The following is a 16,964-nucleotide window of genomic DNA, read 5'->3' as shown; positions in this document are numbered from 1 at the left end:
CATTTGTTTCTAGGTATTTTTTTATTTCTTCTTTGATTTCTTCAGTGATCTCTTTGTTATTTAGGAGCATATTGTTTAGTCTCCATGTGTTTGTATTTTTTACAGATTTTTTTCCTGTAATTGATATCTAGTCTCCTAGCATTGATATCTAGTCTCCTAGATATGATTTCAATTTTCTTAAATTTATCAGGGTTTGATTTGTGACAGAAGATATGATCTGTCCTGGAGAATGTTCCATGAGCACTTGAGAAGAAAGTGTATTCTGTTGTTTGGGGATGGAATGTCCTATAAATATCAATTAAGTCCATCTTGTTTAACATATCATTTAAAGCTTGTGTTTCTTATTTATTTTCAATTTGAACGATCTGTCCGTTGGTGAAAGTGGGTTGTTAAAGTCCCCTACTATGATTATGTTACTGTCGATTTCCCCTTTTATGGCTGTTAGCATTTGTCTTATGTATTGAGGTGCTCCTATGTTGGGTGCATAAATATTTACAATTGTTAGATCTTCTTCTTGCATTGATCCCTTGATCATTATGTAGTGTCCTTCTTTGTCTCTGGTAATAGTCTTTATTTTAAAGTCTATTTTGTTTGATATGAGAATAGCTACTCCAGTTTTCTTCTGATTTACATTTGTATGGAATATCTTTTTCCATCTGCTCACTTGCAGTGTGTACGTGTCTGTAGGTCTGAAGTGGATCTCTTGTAGACAGCATATATACGGATCTTGTTATGGTATCCATTCAGCCAGTGTATGTCTTTTGGTTGGAGCATTAATCCGTTTACATTTAAGGTAATTATCGATATGTATGTTCCTATTACCATTTTCTTAATTGTTTTGGGTTTGTTATTGTAGGTGTTTTCCTTCTCTTGTGTTTCCTGCCTAGAGAAGTTCCTTTAGCATTTGTAAAGCTGGTTTGATGGTTCTGAATTCTCTTAGCTTTTGCTTTTCTGTTAAGGTTTTAATTTCTCCATTGAATCTGAATGAGTGCCTTGCTGTGTAGAGTAATCTTCATTGTAGGTTTTTCCCTTTCATCACTTTAAATATGTCCTGCCACTCCCTTCTGGCTTGCAGAGTTTCTGCTGAACGATCAGCTGTTAACCTTATGGAGATTTCCTTGTATGTTATTTGTTGTTTTTCCCTTGATGCTTTTAATATTTTTTCTTTGTATTTAATTTTTGATAGTTTGATGAATATGTGTCTTGGTGTGTGTCTCCTTGGATTTATCCTGTATGGGGCTCTCTGTGATTCCTGGACTTGATTAACTATTTCCTTTCCCATATTAGAGAAGTTTTCCACTATAATCTCTTAAAATATTTTCTCAGTCCCTTTCTTTTTCTCTTCTTCTTTTGGGACTCCTATAATTCGAATGTTGGTGTGTTTAATGTTGTCCCAGAGGTCTCTAAGACTGTCCTCAATTCTTTTCATTCTTTTTTCTTTATTCTGCTCTGTGATAGCTATTTCCATATTTTATCTTCCAGATCACCTATCCGTTCTTCTGACTCAGTTATTCTGCTATTGGTTCCTTCTAGAGAATTTTAAATTTCGTCTATTTTGTTGTTCGTCATTGTTTGTTTGGTCTTTATTTCTTCTAGTTCCTTGTTAAACATTTCTTGTATTTTCTCCATTCTAAGAATTTGGATCACCTTTACTATCATTACTCTGAATTGTTTTTCAGGTAGACTGTCTATTTCCTGTTCATTTGCTTGACCTAGTGTGTTTTTACTTTGCTTCTTCATTCGCTGTGTGTTTCTCTGTCTTCTCATTTTGATTAACTTACTGTGTTTGTGGTCTCCTTTTCTCAGGCTGCAGGTTCATAGTTCCCATTGCTTTTGGTGATTGCCTCCAGTGGGTAAGGTTGTTGTAGTGGGTTGTGTTGTCTTCCTGGTGGAGGAGACTGGTGCCTGTGTTCTGGTGGATGAGGCTGGAACTTGTCTTTCTGGTGGGCAAGACCACATCCGGTGGTGTGTTCTGGGGTGTCTGTGACCTTAGTATGATTTTAGGCATCCTCTCTGCTAATCATTGGGGTTGTGCTCCTGTCTTCCTCGCTGTTTGGCATAGGGTGTCCAGCACTGTAGCTTGCTGGTTTTTGAGTGGAGCTGGGTCTTAGCATTGAGATGGAGATCTCTGGGAGAGCTTTCACCATTTGATATTATGTGGAGCCTGGAGGTCTCTGGTGGACCAATACCCTTTACTCAGCTCTTCCACCTCAGAGGCACAGGCCTGACAGCCAGCCAGAGCCCCAAGACCCTGTGAGCCACACAGCTCAGAAGAAAAAGGAGGAAAACAGAAAGTCACAGAAAAATAAAATAAAAAGGGTATTCAAATAAAAAATAATTTTTAAGAATAAAAAACTTAAAAAGTAATAAAAAAGAAGAGAGCAACCAAACCAAAATATAAATCCACCAATGATAAGTGCTAAAAATTATACTAAAAAAAAGGACAGGCAGAACCCTAGGACAAATGGTAAAACAAAGCTGTACAGACAAAATCACACAAAGAAGCATACACATACACACTCACAAAAAGAGAAAAGGAAAAAATATATATTGTTGCTCCCAAAGTCCACCGCCTCAAGTTTGGGATGATTCATTGTCTCTTCAGGTATTCCACAGATGCAGGGTACATCAAGTTGATTGTTGGAGATTTAATCCACTGCTCCTGAGGCTGCTGGGAGAGATTTCTCTTTCTCTTCTTTGTTCCCACAGATCCTGGGGTTCAGCTTTGGATTTGGCTCTGCCTCTTTGTTTAGGTTGCCTGAGGGCATCTGTTCTTCGCTCAGACAGTAAGGGGTTAAAGGAGCAGCTGATTAGGGGGCTCTGGCTCCCTCAGGCCAGGGGGAGGGAGGGGTATGGATTGCGGGAGGAGCCTGCAGTGGCAGAGGCCTGCGTGATGTTGCAACAGCCTGAGGCACACCATGTGTTCTCTTGGGGAAGTTGTCCCTGGATCCCGGGACCCTGGCAGTGGCGGGCTGCACAGGTTCCTGGGAGGGGAGGTGTGGATAGTGACCTCTGCTTGCACACAGGCTTCTTGGCCTTAGCGCTTCATGCCCGTCTCTGCGGTCCACGCTGATGGCTGTGGCTCGCGCCTGTCTCTGGAGCTTGTTTAGGTGGTTCTCTGAATCCCCTCTCCTCATGCACCCTGAAACAATGGTCTCTTGCCTCTTCGGCAGTTCCAGACTTTTTTTCGGACTCCCTCCCTGCTTGCTGTGGCGCACTAGCCCCCTTCAGGGTGTGTCCACGCAGCCAACCCCAGTCCTCTCCCTCGGTTCTGATCTCTCAAGCCCGAGCCTCAGCTCCCAGACCCCGCCCGCCCCAACGGGTGAGCAGACAAGCCTCTCGGGTTGGTGAGTGGTCGGAACCGATCCTCTGTGCGAGAATCTCTCTGCTTTGCTGTGCTCTCCTCTGTGGCTCCAAAGCTTCCCCTCGCCACCCCCCGTCTCTGCCAGTGAAAGGGTGTCTTAGTGTGTGGAAACATTTCCTCCTTCACAGCTCCCTCCCGGAGGTGTATGTCCCATCCCTATTCTTTTGTCTCTATTTTTTCTTTTTTCTTTTGCCCTACCCATGTACGTGGGAAGTTTATTGCCTTTTGGGAAGTCTCAGGTCTTCTGCCAGCATTCAGTAGGTGTTCTGTAGGAGTTCTTCCACATGTATACGTATTTCTGTTGTATTTGTGGGGAGGAAGGTGATCTCCATGTCTTACTCTTCTGCCATCTTGAAGGTCTCTCTCCTCTTGCCCCAGTTCTGACAAACAGCACATCTCTAGATACTGCCAAATGTCCCCTGGAGGGTAAAATCACCCCTTATTGAGAACCACTGGTACAGACTACTCCTTCAAAGAGTTTTATCAGAGAGAAATGGGGTGATGGGAGTATGTAATTAAATGAGGGTTTTTTTGTTTTGTTTTGTTTTCAGATGGAAGATATTCCCACCTCTTTGTATACTCCTGGGAATGGTCTATGGTGAGGGAAAAAAATTTGATGATGCAGAAGAAAAAGGTGACCCTTGCAAGAGCTAGGGCTTTAAGGAAGCAAAAAGAGAATGGAATCCAGTCCACAAGAGGAGAGATGAGGCATACAGACACATAAGGGCACTGACTCTCATCCAGTGCAGTGGAAGGGAAGGCAGGACATGTAATCACGGAGGCAAGCAGGTGGCCTCCATTGTGGTGGATGTATGTAGCAGTTTTCTTCTCAATGATTCTATTTAATTAATGAAATAGGAAGCACAGTCATCTGCTGAAAATGTAGAAGAGAAAGCAAGTCTTGGAGGTTTGAGGGGAGAGGAGAGGGTATAAAATAGTCAACTTGGAGGGAAGAAGAGTGAACTGACTAGGAGAACGTTGTCGGCTAAGCAGCAGTAGAGCCATAAGGGAGACCATGATGTGTTGCCAGGAAAAAAATCATGCAAATGTAGACTGACTCTCTGTGTTCCACAGTGTTAACTCTATCACAGTGAGCACAGTCTGTCCTTGTGCTTAGCTCACAGCTGGCATGTGGCTCAAAATGTGTCTGTTTGAATTCTACCCAGAATTCCCTGCTATGCAAACTCTCTCCTAAAGAAGAAAGACTTAATTTGCCAGGATGGGGCTCCAGTGGCTAGCTTCTACACTCAGCTCTGTCTCTAGCTGTGTGACCATAGGCAGGTTACTTCACTTCTCTGAGTCTCCATGTTCTTATCTGTAAATAGACAAGGCTAAGCTAGATGATCACTGATCTAGATGATCATCCCCTTGTCCCATCATTCCACAGATATTTACCAAGAGCTTACTGTGTTTGGGGCCCTTTCCTGCTTGATAAAATGGCAGTGGTGCCATCCTGCAGCCATAAGGGAAACAAGAGAATTGAGACAAGTCAGCCCAGAGTCCTGTTCAGTAGCTGAGCATCACTACACATTCCAGTGATTTCCTAGTTTGTGAGGCAATGAATGTAACTCATAGACTGAAGAATAACTGTAGCTAATGACATTTAATTCATTCAGCAAGCTTCACGTGGCTTCCATGTTTCAAAACCTGTCAGTGACCCGTGAACTACATGTTAAAATACCAGCTTCTTATAGGAGTGGAAATATTCAAATATACTTATTGAATACCTACTCTCTGCCAGGTTTTATTCCAGCAATACAAAAATGAATAAAATGTCTAGAAAAATGATACAAATGAACTTATTTACAGAAATAGACTCACAGACATAGAAAACAAACTTACCAAAAGGGAAAGTTTGGGAGGGATAAATTAGGAGTTTGGGAGTAACCTATGCACACTACTTTATATAAAATAGGTAACTAAAAAAGACCTACTGTATAGCACAGTGTACTGTACTCCAAAACTTGTAATAACCTATAATGGAAAAGAATCTGAAAAAGATTTATATATATATATATATATATATATATATATATATATATATATATATATATATATATCACTTTGCTATATACCTGAAACTAACATAATGGCAATTTTTAAAAATCAATTAATTTAAATAAATTAGTTAATTAAATACTTAAGGAATTTTTAAATGAATAATATGCAAGCCTGCTGTCAAGTTCACAAACTGGACGTAGACACAGGGATAAATTATAATACAACCTAGATGGGAAAGGCTACTATAGAAATATGAATGATGGGCTTTAGGAGCACAGAGCATAGCACAACAATTTCTGGGCTTCTGGGGAAGCCCAATAGGGCATCCACAAGGAGAAGCTGATATTTGAGTTGGTTTAAGAAAAGGAGTAAAAATGGTCCAAAAGAGGGAGATGGGGAAGGACATCCCAAATAGAGGCAAGAGCGTTCGCAAAGGCAAGGAGTTGCGATAGGGTCTGGCATGCCTAGAGCTGGGGTGGGGCCATCTGGCACAGGTGGAAGATGAGGTAGGGAATTTGGTTTTTCAATAAGGGAGTAACAAACCCAGCTTTTATTTTTTAAAGCTGAAACTCTGGCAGCTACAATATGTCATAAACAACATGTAGAAATCATTCCTGGCATACCACTTGGGTAATAACACTTATTCTAGTGAAATAAAATAAAAACTACAGTCTTTAGTTGAGAAAAATCTGTAAGGTAACCCTCACCTTTGTTCCTTTTCTTCCTGGACGTCCATATCCATCTGGACCAGAAAGACCCTAAGAAAATGATACACAATGAATTGTAGAGTCATCCACATCAACACTTGGTCAATAATATTATCCGAACTCTTGGACAAATCAGCAGGTGCAAGGAGGTGGAGAAAGCAGAAGGAGCTTGGTGGCAGGTTGGAGGGGCTTGGTGGAGGTTTACCCTACCTTTACAGGATAAACACTAGATTACCTTCATAGGCTAAGGAGGGGATAAGGGTTTAAATTTTTTAAAGACTATGAGATAAAACTTTATAAGACTATGAGATAAGTTTGTGTGTGTGTGTGTGTGTGTGTGTGTTAATTTTTAACCCTCTTTTCAGCAAGATTCTGACCTCAGCAAGATGCTACCTTGGTTGTAGGAAGCCAAGTCACTGTACAAAGTTCCCCCTGGGCTAACCTTGCTTTCTTTGTAGGATAAAATAACAATGGAAGAAGTTCCAGAATTCCTAAACCTCTAAGGATAAAGAGAAGTCTGGGAGCTGGGGAGAAGACTGGGATAGAGGCAATGTCGTGCATATGATATAAACCCAGACAGACTTGAATTTTTATGCCACTTCCAGCACTGGTTCTATGAGTGACCTTGGTCAGGTTACTCAGCCTCTATAAGCTTCAGCCTCCTCATCTTTTAAATGGTGATAATAATATCATCTACAAAGCATGGCTTTTGGAAAGATTAAGTGGAATTGTGCATGGAAAGCACTTAGCATGATGCCAGGCACAGAGAAATTACTTGATAAGTGGCCATTATTCTGCTGCTGGTGGTGGCTGGAGTATCGGTGATGTTGGCAGAGGAGTGTAATGGTGGTGGTGACGGTAGTGGTAGAGGGGTGGTGATTCATGGTAGTAGTGGTCATGGTGATGGTGATGTTGTTGGAGGTGGTGGTGGTGGAATTTGACATGGTGTTGATGATGATGGTCGCTATGAAAATGTGGACGATGCTACTGGGATCTTAGCATCTGTACATATAGACAGTGAGCATCCTGTAATAAAGAGTGAATTCAGAACCTTTTAGTTGTTCTTTGCTGAATGGACAAAGACTGTGCCTAAATCAAGTAGATCAACTGAGGAAAAGTTTTTTGTTTTTTTTTTTAATTTTAAGCCACAAGAATCATGGCTATGACCTAAGGAGGAAAGTTTGAAATATTAGAAAATAAAAAGGAAGGTAAAAAAAAAATGCCAGAAATAAATTACTAAGGGGGAAAAAGGATACAAATGAGGTTCAATTGCTGTTACACCAGCTTCCCTCTGCTTAAGGACATGCAGGGCCTCCAGCATCTTCAACTCCAGAGGCCCAAACTGTATATTTTGGAGATTCCCCCTCTGATGTGATACCTTCAAGAAAGGCATTGCTTCCCAGCTTTTTCTGTCCCAGGGAGAGGTCAGCAGGCACAAGCTTTGCATTATTTTAAGTCAAGATATTTTAAAGCTAAACAGTGTTAACTTCATCATCTGATTTGAGTGTAGATGCATTTGATAGTAATACTATTTTTTTTCCCTTTCCGCATTTAAGCTTCTTAGTCCTGTTTTTGTTTCCTCTCCTTGCTAATAGCTGCAAGTTCAGTGCGGAGGGCAAAACAGCTGCAGGTCCTTCCTACTGTTGATGAAAGAAATCTCAGAAACATGAGTTGGAAAGACAGCATTACTCTGTATTATAAAGCTAATTCCAGTGAGGTAATGAATTGAAAATAGTCATGAAATAACTAACTTGCTCTCATGTTCAGAGTGATGACTAAGGTAAAAATGCACAGCCCTGCAGATCATCCCTGGTCTCCAAAGATTATTGTTGTGCTCTGAATAATCAAACACAGACCCTTAAAAGTTTGCAACGCTGATTGGCTGTCTTACTTGTTTTTTTGGAAAAGAAAAGTTTAATTGAACATCTCTGTATTCCTAAAGACTCAAATGCTTGTAAAATATCTTTGTCAAACAGAAGAGTCTCTTTGGAACTTCCCTCTTCAACAACATGTCAGAAGGTAAAATAAATCCTGAGACACCTTTGGATTCTTTATTGATATAAGAAGTTTGGGAGTCTCTGAACTATGTAGATTCACAACAGCTCTACTGATGATCATATCATATTTGTGACCCCAAATATTCATCAAGAATGTTAGAATTTTGTGTGGAACAAATAAAAAGAAATTTGATTAGGAGTCCAAACTAGACTTACAAACTAGACTTACAGGTTTCCCCCTTGGTCCTTGTAGACCCGGCGGTCCTCTTTCTCCTGCATCACCAAGCTCTCCCTTTTAAAATAAAAGGTAAAAATTAAATTAATTTTCTGCTATGAGTTCATGCAATTTTATGTCATTTTCCTTAAAGGTTTTATACTCCTTTCAAGTCCTCTTGGCATCATCCTACAGTCTAAGGTCAATATCTTCCTCTAGACTTTGTTAAATACAGGTAACTAACAAATATAGTGAAGATTTTGGTACTGAAAATTAACAAACCAGGTATGCAGCACGAGTTAAAGAATTTTATATTACTATGGCTTTTTCTAGGTGTAAGTGTATGGATCTATATTTGTGCTGAGTCTATATGTTTATCTATCTATTGATGTATCTTTGTCTACTAATATATGTGTCCATCTAACCATCCATCCTTCTATATGTCTGTCTAAATATCTTTCCTTCTCTGTATGCATCTATCCAGCTACAAGATAATGGACAGTCAATATCACCACCAAGGGACTTCCCTGGTGGCACAGTGGTTAAGAATCCACCTGCCAATGTGGGGGACACGGGTTGGATCCCTGGTCCTAGAAGGCCCCACATGCCGTGGAACAACTAAGCTCATGTGCCACAACTACCTAGCCTGCACTCTAGAGCTCCCAGCCACGAATACTGAACCCACGCACTGCAAATACTGAGCCCGCATGCTGCAACTACTGAAGCCCGTGCGCCTACAGCCCGTGCTCCACAACAAGAGAAACCACTGCAACGAGAAGCCCGCACAGGCTAGAGAAAGCCCGTGGGCAGCAACAAAGACCCAATGCAGCGCCCCCCAAAAAAAATCCAAAGCCATATCAAGTGTCTATTATCACAGAGTACTTATAAAAAAAAAAAAAGCCATGTCAAGTGTCTATTATCTCAGAGTACTTATAAATATATATATTTATATATATATTTATATATATATATATATAATTACCAAGAACATCAGACACTCATGTTGGAAATGATCATATAAGGAGATATTCATATAAAAGATTCCAAGTTGCAGTCTAGGAAGAGTGTTTTTTCTGACATTTACCTTCATTCCTCTTGGTCCATCTTTTCCTTTTGAACCATTTGGCCCTGGAGGCCCAGGATTCCCCTGTAATAAGACCATGACCCAAATCATCTCTAATGTTTGATACAATTAATTTTATCCTCCAAAGTGCATAATAGACACATTTAACCTCTGAGCTGGGGTTTGAGGTAGGGCAGTAAGGTGTTCTGTGCAAGAGGCCACGTCCTCCACATACCAAGAATTGGAGGAATTACCTGTCTACTAGAGGGAAAAATACCATCTGATTAAGACACTGGGAAGACAAAAGCCTGGACTTTTACCCACTCCAAATAGAAAATATGATCGAATGAGAATGAAAATGATACGATCAGTTATGTGGCTTGACTTTTCCCAACCAAGAGAGAGATGGCTTAGGCCATTCTGAATCTCCAGATACACTAATCCCTGGCTTAAATTATGCTGCTTGGGTTTTTAAAGCTATCTCAAATGCTCCTTCTGTAGGAAGCCACTCCTGATTGCCTGATCTGACCTGATTGCCTCAGCCTGATCTGACCCTTCTATGAACCATGGGATAGCGAGTGAGGGAGTCACTAAACAGGCACTAGAAAGACCCAAGCTGGTGGCCAGTTCAGCCACCTACTACCCAGATGAAAAGTTATTTGATCCCTTTGAGCCTCAGTTTTCTCCTCTACAAAACTGGGATAATTTTAAGCAATGCTTCCTTTTATGTTTGTAAGGAATAAATCAGTCATTTGTGGCCCTTTGATACTACTATTTTTTTCTTTCACTATAAGTAAGTATGAGCATGTGTTACACACTCCTGTGGCTCAAACCAATCTCATTCATCACTATATTCCAACAATATACTTAGAGAAGAAGGGGTACATAGCTGGTGATCAATGTCTACTGCCTCGAATTAGCTATTTCTAGAAATTCCTGATACCCACAGATCCTAGAACAAACAGTGTAGCTTTACGTTATTTGTCCAGGGACATGCAGGACTATGAACTGACCATTGGTAATGAGCAGCTGTGTTGAGCTGTTACTTTGTCAAACCTACCTGAGCACCCAGTAAGCCTTTTTCTCAAGAAATTCCTGGTGGTCCTCGCCTTCCTCTTGGTCTCTGGTCCACAGATGAAATTAAAATTCAACCAATTTTTATAGAGCTATTTATTTTCCACGTAACCACAAAATTATCTTGGATGTTAATGGAAGTACAAATTAAGGTACTCTGGCCCATCACTATCCCATGTATCACACTTGAATCAAGCAGCCTCTGCCCTCCGAAGCACCCCAACTCACTCACTCCAAACTCCCTCCATCTGAAGCAGGATGTATCTATATTTTTAACCACCTCTCCAGTTGAAGCTGGTGAACACTAAAGTTTGAAAATTGCTTTTATATTTTAATTCACCCAACTAATTTTACATCCTAAAAGGGAAATGAGAGGAGCTGCTGGGATACTGATCTCCTTTGAAAAATCAACCTTTCCCTTATCCACACAAGGACTAAGGACAAGCGTTCGCATTCTGATATTACCAAGAACCCAAACACATCTAAGTGGCCTAATCTCACTGGGTACATTGCTGAGGAGCTGTTCATTTTCTCCCCAATCTATTTTACTTTATCGATTTTTGACACTTTAATTTTTCTCCAGCTTTTCTGAGAAATTCTTTCTATTAGAAGCATTGATCCTGGCTTCTATACTCCTGGGTGAGGTATTGTAATTATCTGTTTAAACAGACCATCATACCCACACCCCAGGTGGGGTATGGTGAGAATCAAGAGGAGTTTTTATGGATTATCTTACTCATGGTTGCTCCCCTTACATTGAGCTGTATAATAAAGTGAACTTAAAGAAGTCCAGGACACAACAACGGTGGGGGGCAGGGGGAGTGCCCACATTTGAATTAAGCCAGTGATCAAAAGGAAAGCCAAAAATATCTCTCAGTTGTTTCCCCCTAGATTCAGATACTATCTTCTATCATAAATATGTACTTATCATAAAATAAGTACAATTTCTAATAACACTTGATAACCCACTTCTTTCTTTAGTACTTTTGTCAAGTAGAAAAAACAGCAGAAACCTTCTCAATGACAATCTGACACTCATAAGAATTTCAAAATTGTGGAGAATGATTCAATGTGTTAGTAAAATCTTTTGTTTTAAAGTTCTCCTTTTGAGGATCCTTGGAAACAATTTGGCTTTCAAAATAAAGATGCAGAAAGTGTTCCAGAAGGGTTTACAGAATGACATATTTGGGTTATGCTTAGAAGATTACAGAAGAACTGGTTGGAGGTTTAATTTCTGGTTATTATCAATAACTTGCAATGCCCCACTGGACTGAACTCCTTCAGGGCAAGACCCTTGCCTTAATGGTATGAATGACCCAGGCATATTTGCAAAGTGCCCTCTGTATACCTGACACTCAATAAACATTTTGCTGATTTTTCCTGCCAAATTGAATACAATTTTAATGAATTAAACATTATTTGATTAATTTGCATACACAGCTTCAGAGGCAGTAGTTAAGAGCATAGATTTTATAACTAGACTGCCTGAGTTTGAATCCCATGTCTATCACTTACAAAGCTATGTGAGCTTGGCCAATTTACCTAACTACTCCATCCCCACTCCATTTCTCCCCTGTAAAATGGGGATGATAAAACCTCCCCATTGAAGGATTGAATGAGCTAATACAAGTGCTAAGGGTCATACATAGGACATAGTAATTGCTCAAAAAATATTAGCTACCAGGGTTTAACCTGCCCAGAAGAGAGGCTATACAATTTTCTTTGGGATGCCCTGGGAGGGAGGCATCCTAGACCATTCTGATACATGTTAAATCCCAATCAAATAATTTAAGTTAAAAATTCAAACAAGTAGTCTTCAGCACTAAAAATAAGTTCCCTGATACAATCTGTGAGCCTGGATACCCAAGTTCTCCTTTGTAACCCCATTCACCAGATTCTCCACGCACACCCTGTCAAAACGAATAAAACTTAGTGAGTTCGCTAGGCACCTTCAGTGTCCCTATTGAAGGCAACCTTCCCTGCAAGATGTCACTTGAAAGCCATAAGAGAAAGGCAAAAAAGATCTGCGTGTCTGCGTTCAGCCCCCTTAGGATCAGAGTTGGAAAGGAAATTGTGGGGGTTGGGGTGTGGTTCCCACTTATTTGGTTAGGAAAATGCAAAACCACATTTTTACTGTCTTTCCCAGTCTCCTTCCAATATCTAAGCTAGTGGTGGAAGCAAAAATACTTTGTTTAAACAACCCAAACTCCCGTTTTACATAATAACTGGTTCCTAAAAGTGCATCCACTCCTTTTAAGGGACGTGGGCTAAATGCTTGCTGGTGTTAAGGATGCTTATCCCATGTGAGGAAACTCAGAATGTTGAGCACAGCGACAACTGTGACATTTTGGAACAAAAGCACAAAAAGCACACAAAGAAATAGCAGAAAACTGGCTTTAAAACCCTACAGATTCTTAGAGCATTAAGCTAGTTTTCTAGGCAAGGGGTGAGCTGTTAAACTGATTCATCCGGTAACTGATTTAATTTCTCCCTCAAATATCTTCATTTCTACAGAGGAGATGTGTTTTCTAAAATTGAGGGTAATACCCACTCTGTGAATGATGCTGCCTTCTTTCTCATGTTGCTCACATGTTGACTAGGTTACTGATTATTCATAGATTTGCAAGAAGAAATCCTAAACTAATAATTAGTCAATTTGTGGATCAAATACTAGTGCTTCTTAAGTTTTTTAGACCATTCAGATAAATAAGAAGCACTTCTATTAATCATTATGGTTAAATCATTCTGTTCTTTAAGAGTTGATATCTAGATTTATAAATGTGAATCAAGTCTTAAAAAGCATGTAGCTAGAAATTTTGAAACAGGTTGTGAAATGTTGTTTAATGTGCACATCACATTAGTGACATTCATGGTGCAACACTTTGGAAAACAATATGGCTCTATACAGCAAAGGTCAGACTCTTTTATTGTAACTCCATGCCTATATTTTTTTTTAACTTTTTTAAAATTGAAGTATAGTTAATTTACAATCTTGTGTTAGTTTCAGGTGTATATACATTTATATTTATATATATATATACACACATATTTATATTCTTTTTCATGTTCTTTTCCTTTATAGGTTATTACAAGATATCAAATATAGTTCTCTGTGCTATACAGTAGGTCCTTGTTGGTTATCTATTTTATATATAGTAGTGTGTATATGTTAATCCCAAACTCCTAATTTATCCATGCCTGTACATTTATATTAAGGAAATTGTCAGCGAAGCAAAAGCAAGAACAAAACAAAAACCTTGTAATACAGCTTTTCTTTACGTCACTGACCATGACATCTAAAAAAATAGAAATACCTAAATGTTCAACATAAAAATAGTTTAGTAAGTCATTTTTCTTCAGCAGAGTAAGATATAATGTTTTAAAGTGATAATAGGAAGATTTGGAAACACAGAAAATCAGATATAAAATAGTGTATTCATTATAATAACCCCTTATTATCTATGCAAGTAAAGGAAACACACAAAAATAATTGCAGGACAGTGGTGAGTTAGTGGACATTTTAAAAGGTAATGATATTCTTAACTTTATCATAATTAACACATTAAAATTTTCCCTTATTGCCAAAACAATCTATGCATTGATTTATTTGCCATAGTACAATCTTTTCCATAAATAAAATATTAGTTAGACTTTCATTTTATTATGCATCTTGCAAAAGCCAACATATCTAATTTTATAGACAATAACAAGCCATATTTTCCCAAGGTCAAAGGAATGCTGTAATTTGGAGTTCAGCACCTCTGTAAGCTATATTCTTCCAACAGTACTGGCTGCTCTTTAGCAAGTTATAGCCTCAAAACATAAATTAGTCTATATGATCACTGCTCCAACACTGGGTTAACTAGCAAACCATTGGCTTGTTATATAAACCCAGTTCACCCTGGAGTCTGCAAATAGTTATGAATTTTATCTCTTACTAAAAAATCAAAGCTTGAATAGAAAAAAGAGTGAAGAACTATAGGGATTTTTGAAAAAGAGCCAAAACTATAGGGATTCATCAAGATAACAAGGTATTAATGGGAGAGGCTTTCTATTAAAGATGGCAGTGTGCACACACTTTGCTCCCAAAATGAGAGGTTGCTGTTCCCAAAGCTGTCCCCAGAAGACAACAGTGCAGAGGCCCAGAGAGACATCAGCCTGGATGAGAGGAGGAGGACAGATGGCCCAGGAAGGAGGAATCTAAGAAAAATAAACCTCACGTGTTTGAGTATATTGGGAGGTTATCAGTTGTGTCAAAGAGCTTTATGATTAACTAGTAATAGGCACACAGAACACAAAGCAAATGGGGAGAGAGGGTGACTCAAGGAATATCACAGTTAGATAGCTGTAACTGCTATTTATCAGTCAACATCTGAATAATGAATTGATTTGAACAAAAGTGGAGAAAATAAGTGTATTTTAAGAATGAGTTGGGGGGAAGCATATGGAGGAGATGGACAGGTTAAGAAAAATCTTTATTCCTCACTGGAAGAAATCAATAGAAAAACATCTAAAACTGAAAACCAAGAAATAGCAAACTAAGTATGTTCTTTAGAAAAATGGCAATAATACCAGAAGGAACAGCCCCAAGAGATGAAAATAAGTGCTCCTGAAGACCTGGGAAACAATGGGCAGGGAAACGTTTTTCATTATACGCTTGCAAGTGCAATTTGACTTTAAATTTACCACAGGTTCAGCTCTGGTTTCAACTAAATAAAAAGGAAAAACACAGGAGATGGAGTTCAGTTTAGGGAACCAAAAGTAACCAAGACCCAGGTGAGCAGAGGACCCACTGTCAATGGCTATTTAGATAAACTGCACATAGCATTACAAAAGTATTAAATAATTTAAGAGTAGGAAATTCCTTCCACTGCGTAGAGTCACTGAATTTCCCTAAAATTTAGCCAAGTCAACTCGTAGACTATTTCTTTCTGCCTTTTGGGGGGATAAAAACAATAGGCTAAAATGATAGTTCAAGACATTATTTATGTCACAAGTGCTATAAAACTGCATTCAAAGCACAGGAAATGGTCTATTTAAGAATTTATTTCAATCTTAACATTTTATGAAACAGATTAAGATTTTACTTGGTGTCAACAGAACTTGTTTGGATTTGTGAGACTTGGGATTTCTCAATAGCTATGCTTTCCAACATGTTTGGTTTGAAGCCACATACACACGCACTCATTCCCAGGCTCAGAAATGACATAAATCAGTCTCTGAATTTTCCTCCATCTCTAAATCATGAGAATGCTAGAAAAAAATACCAGCAGAGCATGACCAGAATATGTTAGAAAGGAATCTACATAACAAATTTAACTCTCATTTTGTACAAAAATTTTGAAGAGTTTCCTAATCTTTGGATTTGAATCCAAAGCTATGTGGCCTCTAACAACTAACTTCACTTTGCTAAACCTCTATTTCCTCTCTTAGCCCTAAAAATTAATTAATGATGCTCATAACTCCTGGGGTTGCAGAAAGGTTTACATGAGGTCATATAAATAAAGGTCTAGTGCAGTGACTGGTGCTAGGTAAATGCTCAGTAAAATATGATTCCCCCACAGAGATATCCCATTCTACCCTGAAATCACACCATTCCTTCTTTGGGAATAGTAAAAGTTCGATTTTTTACCTTTATTTAGTGACTATGAGATCCCCTTATGCACCCACAGGAAGTCCCACTTCTTTAAATGGAAAAATCATTATTTCAGAGGTAAAAGCAATTCTTTAAGATGTTAGCTTATTTTCCATCTAAATGAAATATTATAGCAGGTTGGAGAGGGAGCAGAGAAGAACCATACAGACTTCTCTTTCTTCATGGAAAAGGTCTCCATAGAAATTTCCCAGGGATCATGCAGCCTCCAACAACCCAACCAACACTCCGCTTTATATGAGAGAACTTATATAAAGTAGCCATATATGTGGAACAAGAAACCACTCTTCTCAGAAAGCACTGACCTTCAGCCCTGGCAGACCTCGTCTTCTTCTTGAACCCTAAGGAGAGAAGGGAAGCAGAGACCTTACAGAAGGAACAAGCCAGTTTTCACCCCATCCTACCTCTATCCTCCACAAAAGCAGATGAAATACATCCCACAAGTGGCTATACCTACCTGAGGGCCAACATTTCCCGTTTCCCCCTGAGGTCCATCGATACTAGAAATTCCCTGGAAAGAAAGAGGTAAAGGAAAGACCAGTTTAGATGTCTACACACTTCTGAGTTGACTCTCTAGTCATGGGCTGCCCCATACAGAAGCCACTAACTAGCCCCATTTGGCTACTAAGTTTAAATTAATCTAAAGTAAATTAAATTTAAAATTTTAGTTTCCTCAGTTACAGTAGGTACATTTCAAGTGTTCAAAACCACATGTGGCTTGTGGCTACCATATTGCGTAGCACGGATATAGAAAATTTCCATGATCTCAGAAACTTCTATTGGTCAGCACTCCTCTAGAAGCAAATGGATTTAATTCTGTTGTTTTAAAATATCCATGTCATAAGCATTCTTTACCCTAAGATTGTTTGACAACACCTCAGGGTTCCCCAT

At 39.1% G+C, this 16,964-nt stretch overlaps 1 protein-coding gene across 1 annotated transcript in view; it reads right to left on the bottom strand.

Moving 5' to 3' along the window:
* The window catches only part of LOC136122631 (collagen alpha-4(VI) chain-like), a 52,691-nt gene extending 35,727 nt beyond the window's left edge, over positions 1–16,964 (bottom strand). The window contains 7 exon segments of the mRNA XM_065876693.1: positions 6,073–6,123; positions 8,299–8,361; positions 9,368–9,430; positions 10,407–10,469; positions 16,379–16,414; positions 16,531–16,584; positions 16,929–16,964. Of these exon segments, the coding sequence (XP_065732765.1) occupies positions 6,073–6,123; positions 8,299–8,361; positions 9,368–9,430; positions 10,407–10,469; positions 16,379–16,414; positions 16,531–16,584; positions 16,929–16,964 (366 nt within the window).

The sequence above is a fragment of the Phocoena phocoena genome, chromosome 4, assembly GCF_963924675.1.
Source record: "Phocoena phocoena chromosome 4, mPhoPho1.1, whole genome shotgun sequence".
NCBI classification, from domain to species: Eukaryota; Metazoa; Chordata; class Mammalia; order Artiodactyla; family Phocoenidae; genus Phocoena; species Phocoena phocoena.
This window is presented reverse-complemented; position numbering and strand designations above follow the sequence as displayed.